Below are 11,192 nucleotides of genomic sequence, written 5' to 3'. Positions count from 1 at the left end.
TAGTTAGGATTCTGCATGGATTGCTTACAACTTAGATGCTGTACTATTATATAGTAAAAGGCTGCAATAATAGCAGTGAATGTACTGTAAGTGTTAAAATAGGGATAAGCGCTTTCCGCATGAAGACTTTCAAGATCAAAGAACATTAATTCAATTGGCCCTGAGGGTATCAATGAGTCACAGCCGAAGCACTCAAGAGCAAAATATAAAAACTATTGGAATAATATCAATGACACGGGTCTACATAGGATCAAACATAAACTAGAAGACCACATGCCCATCTATGTGCCTGCTTAAATCACTATTCGACTTGGTTTGTATCACCTACCTATATCATACTGTATGTACATTGACTGTATTGTTTATGACCTTCGGAAGCTGATGACTAGCTCAACAGATACACCATTGTTGAATAGCAAGGTATAGTACAAAAAGGGATTTACAGAGTTTAGGTCTATTGGCTGCTCCTTCTAAATGAGAACAATGCAGTCAGCTTCCTGAGCACTGACAGTACAGTATGTTTAATTTTTTTGTCACGGTTTCATTACTCCACCTTACAACATACATGCTTACCCAAAACATAAAAAAGCTTTTTGAACAAGGTGTCACATTCCCTGACATAGCCACATGATTATCCCTATTAATTTCACTTTTCCAATATAATTTCCTTTCAATGAGAAAATGATGGGTTATGTCTTACATTTCCCGAATGGTACTGAACATCCAAATTAGATACAGTATTTCTACTGTATAATGCACAATTTCAGCGAGTTAAAATCCCCCACAACTGGAATCATGTAAATTAACTCCATTACCACACATTTTTGTGAAAAGCTTTTGTAACAGTGCAGTTAACTTTTGTGCATTAAGCAAAGCAATGCATCTAAAAAAATCTATGAAGAGATTCAATAGCTGGCACTGCAATGGACATGAGCCTGACAGTCATATGGTTTGTAGTCTCTTGTTATGTTTCTAACACTTGATTTTTTTTTACTGTAATACCACTCTTTACAAAGAAACAATTAAAGCATGTTGAAAAAAATATTATTTCACAGATCCTTAGAGATGGCTTTCAAAATTCAAAGGAATACAACAAAAATGATAAAGAGCTTCTACTGTACCAAAGATATACAGTGAATATTACTAAGGATAATTCTGGTGGTACTGTATATCCAATGTCATACTCTACCTACAGAGAGAAAAACATACTTGGGAAAATATCTACTAAATAATGCTTCTCTTGGAGTACATTACTGTGTTAGAACTACATTATATACTATGTTTTATCAAGACAGATTCTTGTTCATGGCAGATTTAATGTCACATCTAAATACAGGGAAAAATAATTTAAGAAACATTCTACCACATATTGTACTTTTCTGTGGATTATATTACTGTCTAAAAATGGGATCTATATGAAACAGTCTCTTACATGTCATCATTGTGCTGTTTTTTTTTTCTAGGTGATTACAGCTTATCACACTGGGACATTATATTTGTATCAATTTGTGTTTTCCTTTTTTAGTTTTCCATAATGCACATATTTCTGGATTTGTACTTCTTTCAAGTTTACATTTCATTATCTGGGAAGATAACATGACTTCAGTGTGATTCTTAAATATTATGTGCTCTCAATGTTTAAGGATTTACTATTTACAAGAGCGTGTATTGTACTGTATCATATGTACTTATTCATGACTGTCTTCTAAAATATTATGTTACAAATGGTTATTTACACCCACAGATATTCTAATTTACTTAAAAGCATTCTTACTAGTATGGCAATATAAATTAAGGTGACTTAGTTTATCAATATAGCTTGAAAGCGTCTCAATGATTTACAGTAGTAAGACAGCATCAATAAAAGTCAGTTGGCAACACTTTCTAGGAAACAAATATGTCAGATGGAATCTATAGTTTAAAAAATAGGCTTCAAAAGCCTATTAATAGAGTAATGTTTGTGTTGTCAATTCATAGGCATCATCATTACATTACTGTATATACAGTATATTGTTACGAATGGGGGGGGGTACAAAATGGTGAATAACAGGAATTGACAAAGTGGCTACCTCAATAAGAAAAATAAATAATCATAACCCCCAATTTGTAAGGATTTTGCCAGGAATATAACCGAACGGTTGGTATAGTTAGAGGCACATAAATGCTTTGTTCTCTGGCAGTTTTGGAGAAAAGAGTAATAATTCCAGCACACTTAGTTGAACAAATATTTATTAACAGTGACACTACAAACACTACACTACACACAAGATAAACATACAGCACACAAGTTTTCCTATTTGCAGTACATGTTTACAGACAAAGCATCTCAGTGGCCTAACATCCTAACCATATCGAAAAATCTCGGACCCTTAGTAAGTATTCAACTCCTAATATAAAGGCCATAATACGAGATAAGCTGCCTTGTAAACTAATAGAATACAACCTACAATTAAATCTCTCAGTCTGCAAGCCCACATTCCACAAAAGTAATGGGAGCCTACTGTAGCTCCCTATTCTAAAATGCACCCACTAAGCAAGAAAGGTTGTTTTAAACCAAGGGACTTTTCACTCAGGAAATCCAAGTTTCCTAAAAGCAACAGAATAGCAAGCTCTCTTAGCAAGGTTCAAACATTTAGCTCCGATCGAGTCCTTTAGATGATCTCAAGCAAGGTCAAATCTTGCCTGACACAAGCTTTTAGGTTCTGTCTTCTGTCTTTTATCCTACACTTTTGACACTCTCAATCATTTACTCAGAACATAACTAACGAAAGTAAACCAGAAGATTCTTTTGATCATTGTTTCTCACAACTGAGATGCTGAAGTTGAGTAAGAAATATTTCAGTGTAAAACAAATACACATAGTTACCTATACAGTATATAATATCCACTGAGCATAACTCTTCACTCCATTTATTAACGCGTATTTACAGAAAACATTATACCAATTTTTGGATATTGCTTAAATGTTTTTGGCATCACTGGGTTAATTAATCATTCACGACCGACCATGATACACTTGACTGACTTGAGCCCTGGACCACCTCATTAGTGGGAGAGTGGCTAGGCACAGGTGAGGAACTGGTTTAACCTCAGTTAGAATGTCAGGCCAGGTGAAAATCAAGAAAGAAAAATGCAGAAACAAACTAGTATGCCCTGTTTAACAAGAGAATAATGCTTTTGTGCCATTTGTATGTCTCGGAGCTGGAAGAAGTCACCGTAGGTCAATGCACAATCAGTGCAGCTAAGTCCCTTTAGCAATTAATCAAAGTTTTGAAAATACCATCCTAGTGGACATTGGTAATTGTGCTGCAGAATAAGATGATACAGTAAGTGTGGATTACAGACAAATCAACAGCTAAGGTTGGGGCAGGAACATCTAGCCTGTACAATACTCCACTTGAGTGATTGATGGCTAACTGACTACAGGGCAGAACACTGATCAAGTCCTGAGACCTTAGTTATTACCCTTCCTGTGGGCTTATCTTGACATGACAACATTCCAGTAGGACAATGTATGTCCTCATGGCGGTCATATAACAATGACTTTCTCGCAGGATGAGAATTATACATTTGTGGATGCCCTACTTGCTGCACTTCAGCAACGGTGAATATTTGTAGAATGAGCAGTGATAAAGTGTGGCACCTAGGGATCAGAACTTATTGAGCAGTCACATGCTTGTCCACTAAAGACATGAGAATTTCCTGAAAATAATCTTGTGATTTTTTTTAAGTGATAAGTTTTTTATGCTGAGAATATATAAGCCACACACAAGGGTATTTCTATAAACTGAACAATATATCCCTTAGGTGGCACAGTGGTTAGCACTGCTGTCTCACAGTACTTGGGCCCTGGGTTCAGTTCCTGTGGTGCTATCTGTGTGGAGTTTGTATGTTTCCCCATGTTTGCATGGGTTTCCTGTGGGTGCTCCAGTTTCCTCCTGCCCTCCAAAAACATGCTGGTAGGTTAATTTGTTTCTGTAAAAACTGGCCTGGGTATAAGTTTGTGTTTGTGCCCTGTGATGAACAGGCATCCCATCATGGGTGTATCTCACCTTGTGACTATTGATTGCTGGGTTAGGCCCTTGCTCGTTAAGAACTCCTCTGCTCTTAAGAACAGTGTCATGGTATCTTTCACAACCATGTAGTCAGAACCTTGGTTTAATATCAAATCTTACAGCAGACTGTCTCCTGTCATATACTTTGGAGTATGTTGTCTACAAGGAATAGTGCCACCTACTGGCTCACTACAACTCTTACAGAAACAAACTTGTTTCCATTGACGTTTTCAATGCTAACACCAACCAGGCACAGCCTTGTTAAGCTTCCGCCATCCAGAGGATGACACATAATTGACTTTGTACTTTCAGGATTTGGGTATGTTCTGAGTCAGCTAGTGTTTCTTTCGTTTACTGCATAAAGGGATAAATTCACTGTAAGCCCCTTTAACTGAGAATATTGGAATATTGGAATATTTAATATTCCAGAAACAGAGGACACTACAGTGGTCAGAAGACCCAACAGTGGATGTTATACAAAGTTGTACTGTGTGTGCAGAGAAGACTGTATTGCTGGAAGTGGCAGCCCATACCACAATCCACAGACTGTTACAATAGCTACAGGTTTTACAAAATGAGTTCTGCAAATAAAAAAAAAGTGGTAGATGTTACAATACTGTCACATATCTGAATACCATTCATCATCCAGTAACTTCACACGCAGCACACACACTGTAAAGATTTAACATAAGATGAACTCACTGCTCCTCTCCGAGTTTTCCAGAATTCTCTTCTGCCTTGTGCCTCCCATCCCCCCCAAAAAACAAAGTTACTCTGGAACAGCCAGGTGGCAAGGTGGCTGGTGCCGAAGATGTTTTTTTTAATCAGCCTTCTTCAAGACCACCTCGGTACAAAACATCGTCATGCTAGCTCAAACTGAACTCTATAATAAAAGCAGGGTTTTGCTTACCAGTTCCTGCTGCAGCAGTTCATGCCCCCATGGACCTTTGCTGCAGCCTTAAATTACAGTCGAAGGACAGCCATATTCTCTCAGCCTTTGTGAGCCCCAGTCTTATTGCTTTCCTGTCTTCACGTTACCATTTCAGGCTTATATAAAATCTAAAGGTTATATTATCAGAACAACCATTAAATAAAATGTAAAGGCCAGAGTATGTTTCACAGTTTAAGCTATGAAGAGGTTATTTTAAAACAGCACATTTGGGGAAAAGGCCAAATAATTCATGATACAGCCAGCACTCTTAGGCTTTTTGTATCAATTTTTGGCAGTAAACCTTTTTTACTCAGGACACCCATAAATCACAAGTCTCCAAGAAAAATCAAGCCCTGGTATCACTTTGATCACATTTGAAAAGAACATTTCTTCCAAGCATCATTAGAAGTCATTATACTAACCATGTTTTTTTTTAGATAAGGACCTGTGGGTGTCTACTTCATTGAATGACTCTGCACTGAATACATTAAGTCTACAATTACCTGAGGATTCACATACTGAGAATTGGATTGTACCATTTACAGAAAAGTACTTCACAGTACTATTATAGATTTACACAAAAGTATGGTATACATCTTAGGTCTTACCTATTTTCTTCTAGAAAGTACAAATATATTATAACTATAGCCAAGAATTGCCACCATAGGCTGATTGTAATCTGAAAGATCATAAGGGGCAAGGTGAAAGTTGAAAGGTCATGGCAGCAATGGGGTTTTCCAGGAGATTCCTTTTGACTCACAGCACCCAGTCAGGAATTCTGCTTCCACAGAAACACAAAATACACTAAATTGAAAAGCTACTCAATATGCATTTTAACAACTCTATTATGATCTTTGAATCCTTAAAAAGTGGTTTTAAGCAGTGATGTGCATCTCTAAAAGGCCAAGTACAGCTATTGAGAAAGGATAGCAATGATAATAATAATAAAACATAAGAACAATTCTAAAATAGAGGAGCTCATTCAGGCCATCTGGCCATTTTGGCTGGCAGTACCTTATTAATCCCAGGATTTCATCCAGCTGTTTCCTGAAAGAAGATAAGGTATCAGTTTTAACCACGCAAACCACTCCAACAAGGGCAGCTTGTTCCACACTCCCACAACGCTTTGGATAAAGAAGTAGCTGAGTTCCAATGAATTTTAAATGCATTTCCATGTTGTTTCTACTCGTGTCCTTTGGCTCATTAATACATGTTCTGCTTGGCATTTCTCTCATCACTCACTCCTGCACTGAATAAGTAAACCTTATTCTATGAACAACTCATATTTAGCCACATTCTGGGATTACAAAAAAAATGCTCGATTTCAAGACTGTTTTGTTCAAATTTCTATGACCTCAAAAACATCTGGATTGAAACTTGTTTTATTTTGTTACAGACCACTTTTTGAATTAGTTCCGAGCAAGTTCTTACAATTTCAACATTTCACACGTTTTACATAGTCTTAAAATTTTAACATCCTTCAAACAAGCCTCACACAGGAAAATGCTTTCGCACATATTTGCTTCAAAACGTTTCACAGTAGATTACAAATAAATTTGATCTAACGTTTATGGTTTATTTTGTTAATAGATCATGTTTATAAAAATACTTTTAACATTCTAACAAGCAACATAACTTCACATATACACTAACTTTATTCGTTAAAAAAATATCACAATACAAAGGAGAAATAAGTTTACATATAATGAGGAGCATTTATTTCTAGACATGGTGGGTTTCAGGACTTTTTTTTAATTAAAAAGGGTCTAGACTTTTGACCAGGCACACCAGCAAGACATCACGGTACATTATTTTACTGAGGGTCTGAGTAGCCATCCCCCATTGTAAATGTTTTTGATTTCTTTTTAAGATCTCCTATTGTGTAGTCCACGTGGATGCATATATGTCTTGAGCTTTCTTCCGAAGGGTACAAGGTTATTTCTCCCTCGACCTTGGTGTCCTGCATTACGTCAATCGGTTCGTCCAAATACAAAACAGACTGCTTCCAGTGAGTTTCCTGTTTGAAAGGGGAAGTCGAGAGGACTAAAGGTTTCTCTTCACCTGGAAAATTCACTGAAAACCACACGCACAGCGCATTTACACATGAGGATCCAAAACACTCACATGTGAAGGACCCTTTTACGCGTTTAAGCTGCTCAGTCGTTACTGTGTACAAATCTAACTCGGCAAATTTCGCAGGATGAGAGAGCACGTCTTCCACAGTAACCATGTTCACAGTGATATCATTATTCATAATACACTTCCGTGCAAAGTCAGACATACAAGACATATCCACACCATACTGGTCTTTCACAGTACTCCAGAAACTGAGTCGGTCTTCCACCACCAAGTCATTAATGGGAGCAACATACAGCTCAGCTTTAGAGGGTAAAATGAGACCACCAGGTTTTAACCATTTATCTCGAGCGAAAATCACTGAATTCAACATAGACTCGTGGAGCAGTGCGTATCCCATCCACTCGCTGACAATCACGTCGACCGCCTCTGGTAGATCTGTCGTCTCTAATGTACCTTTTATAACATCGATCTTGTCATCCATCTTATTGAGTTTTACGATTGCCTTCGCTTGGTCAGCTATTGCACTTGCTTCCACGGCGTACACCTTCTTTGCCCCAGCCTGCACACAGAAAATGCTCAGAACACCAGTTCCTGCACCAACATCCAGGACAACTTTACCCTGGATCGTTTTACTGTTCCTTAAAATACCCAGTCTGTAAGAATTGGTGCGTACTTTATCTGCAATCATTTCTTCGTGGATGGTCACGTCGGAATAACTATCAAAGTACAAACTATCCTGAACACTTTGATCTAATTTCCTCTTTTTCGTAAATTGAGTCATTTTGCCGTGTCAAATACCCACGCCACTTCAGCTATACTGTACTCCGCGTTTCCCAAGCTACCTCGAGGGAGGATGTAATACTGAATCATGGGAATCGTAGTTCTTACAGGAAGTTAGTTAATTAAGTTAACTTCCTCTTTTCTTTTGGACTACAACTCCCAAGAACAAGGGGAATTAAAGACTGGGGACTTGATTATTTTAAATGTATAATGCTTTTAAGGAGTGTAAAGAGAGGGAGCGTAAGGCTGTAATTTCATGATGCGTCAGAACAAATTCTCAGGACAAACATACGTTAATGGTATTTAAAATTAAACATAACTACAACAGGGAGCTGCGTCGGCGTGCAAGCTGTAGAAGAACAAGCAGAGGCTAACTCCACAAAGTAAAAGATACAATTATACCCTTTTCCCAGTTTTCAAAGTGAAATCAGCCTGTGATGGTTATTTAAAAACCCTTTAATAAAAAGTCTTAAAAACGACTTTTTATTAAGTTTATCGATCCTTATGCACAGGAAATAAAATCACTCCAGCACTTATTATCTACAGCCAGCTAAACCTCCAGCTGTTTCTATCATACTGCGCAACACATTAAAATAGAATGTCTGCTTACTAATCATAGTGACAGCCCTCACTGTGACTGATTTCTTATTGTATTGTGAATAGGCATCAACCTCTTTCAACTATAATTATATACGTATTTCTTATTTTCTCTATCAAACGACTGCAGTATTGCACTGTTCCGGGTTACATGTGAAAGTTTGAATCATTTTAAGTCATCAGTTTAGTTTACTGACGATCATTTCCCATCTGTGTACTGTAAAGCTGGATGCTGTTAGTTCATACAAAGTTAATCTGCAGTATCATTTCTGCAGTTCAGTTGGCTTTGGTTAAGGTGTTTTCACAGATTCTCTTGAAGAGAAGCACACCATGCACTTTTGGTGTTGATAACACGGTCGTATGGATTACATTATTGATGAGCTATTCGTCTGCTTTTTGTTTCTTCTTTCCTTCCATCCATAACACAGGGTACCCAGTAATTTAAACAGTTATGAAGACACTGGTGGGTGGTACAGTGGGGCAGTAGTTAACATTGGCTCAGGGGTGCTGGGGTTCTGGGTTCAATTCCACACATAGGGTGCTATCTGTTTGGAGTTTGTGTGTTTTTGCCAGGTGCTCCCATTGGCCCTGGTGAGATGGTACTGTATGTACTGTGTGTCTGCCCTGTGATAGACTGGTGTCATGTCCAGTCCAGTGTGTATCCTGCCTTGCACCTGTTGCTTGCCAGGATAGACCCCAGCTCCTCTGTGACCATAAATTGGATGCAGTGGTTAGAAAAAAGGGTGGAAAAAAGGAATTTTATAGACATCTAATTGGCTTCTTTCAACATCTAATTTTTCTTCCAAAAATCATTGTGTTCTGTGCTGTTATGGTGAGCTAAGGAGGAAGATATGTTTGGTTTATTCTGAATTAAAAAGTGATGTGCTGATAGTTTCTTGACTCTGCTTTCATGCTTTCCTTATACTGTAAGTAAAAGCAAGAACAGTTTGAAGGTGCTTTTATGTGTTACAGAAGCTTCACAGACAGCCCTGCTGGGAGAAGTGTGACTAGTTTAGCTGTGAGCAAAACCATAGTGCTTCAGGTTCCCTAGCAACTTTTCCATACCAGGGCTCACTCTTAATCAGCAACAAGGTACATGAAAGCATCCCTGTTATCTCCAATATTTTTTTGTCTTTACTCATGCTTTGAAGTGAAACTATCATTTCACTGCAAAGAACAGCTACATTATAAATAGAAATAAATACATAAGACCATAAGCCTTAGTATATAAATGAAGCTGCTCTTATTCAGGGGTCAAACAGTAATACAAAATTAGTATGCTGCAAGCACTACAGGTGCAGCACCACACATGGAAAATTAAAGCTATAAATACACTGAACAAGTGGTAATACATTCCTTTAAATGTAAAGTTTTAACAACCAAATAATGGTTTTTTCAACTTACTGTATGTGTGATGTTCAAGCTGTAATATTACAGATTCAATTTTAACACTCTTGCAATGGTAGAACAGTTACAAGTGGCATTTTAAACAAATCTGTAACATTGTATTTATTAATAAAGAATGCTTTTATTCTAAAAATGCATTGATTTTTGTGTAAGATGCATGCCTTAGTAACAGAATACTGTTCTCGCTCTTATCTACAATTAAAGATTTTAAGCATTCCAGTACAAACAGAAAGCTCATGTCAAACATGTATTTACTTTTGCTTTTGTTCTCCGTCTTTTCTAGATTTTTTAGAATGAGAGTTGTATATAGTTTTAATTAATGTTTAACAACAAGAAATACATATTTTCTTAATGAGTGGATAGCAAAGCTTCATTGTAATAAAATGCGTATCACGTTTTAGCCCATTAAAACATGAAAGTAAGACAAAATGGCATTTCAGTTGATCTACTATGACTTTTGAAAACCAACAAATTGTTACTAATTTCCAGTTTGCAAAGATTCTTTTGTGAAATAACTTCATATGAATCTATTTGGTACAATGACAAACACAGATGGAAGTTAAATTATTGGAGACCCGTGGTTTGTTTGGATAGATAAAAATGCAAATATGTCAATGCTGATTGAAAAGTCTTAGATGCTTAGATGTTTTAGATATGTGCAGTTGTATGGTAAGGAAACTGTTATACCTAAAAACTAGGTTATTTGATACCTCAAAATTAAAGGAACAATTTTAGTAGAGAAGCGGATGAGATCTGTCAAAATATCATAAAATGATTTTGTCTATTCTTTCTTACTATCTGTGTGGAGTTTATATATTCTTACCGTGTTCACATGGGTTTCCTCCAGGTGCCCTCGTATTGTGCTGCAGTCCATAGACATGCTGGTACTTAACTGGCTCCTGTAAAACTGGCCCTGGTGTGAATGTCTGTTTGCTTGTGTCTGTGTATTCTCTTTGATGGACAGGCTTCCCATCCAGGGTGAATCTCACCTTGAGCCCATTGCTTGCTACGTTAGGCTCCTGCTCCCTTGTGCAGTTTAAAAATGGATGGATTGAAAGTGACCGTTTGTAGATCTACTGTATATGGAATGTATACTGTACCTGTAGCTATTTATGCATACATTTATTAACCTGAGAGCTTTTATTACCACATTTATTCTAACAATTTCAAATGTATACATCAGCATATATACCTTGTCCACTTGTTTGCACTTTATTTGCAGGTTGACATTTAATTAACAGCCAACGGTTATTAATTGTAAAAGGCCTGTGAAGATATACTATATACTGTATATATATTGAAGTTACAACTACAACTACAAAAATCTAGAACCTTCATGTTTC

At 37.1% G+C, this 11,192-nt stretch overlaps 1 protein-coding gene across 1 annotated transcript; it reads right to left on the bottom strand.

The window, feature by feature from the left end:
- Nucleotides 1–6,352: 6,352 nt before the first annotated feature.
- On the bottom strand, nucleotides 6,353–7,908 carry prmt6 (protein arginine methyltransferase 6). Its single transcript, XM_088598368.1, has one exon. It carries the CDS (start codon nucleotides 7,844–7,846, stop codon nucleotides 6,800–6,802), a length of 1,047 nt encoding a protein of 348 aa, XP_088454494.1. The 5' UTR covers nucleotides 7,847–7,908; the 3' UTR covers nucleotides 6,353–6,799.
- Between the last annotated feature and the right edge of the window lie 3,284 nt (nucleotides 7,909–11,192).

This window comes from Lepisosteus platostomus, chromosome 11, assembly GCF_059453375.1.
Source record: "Lepisosteus platostomus isolate fLepPlt1 chromosome 11, fLepPlt1.hap1, whole genome shotgun sequence".
NCBI lineage: Eukaryota > Metazoa > Chordata > Actinopteri > Semionotiformes > Lepisosteidae > Lepisosteus > Lepisosteus platostomus.
This window is presented reverse-complemented; position numbering and strand designations above follow the sequence as displayed.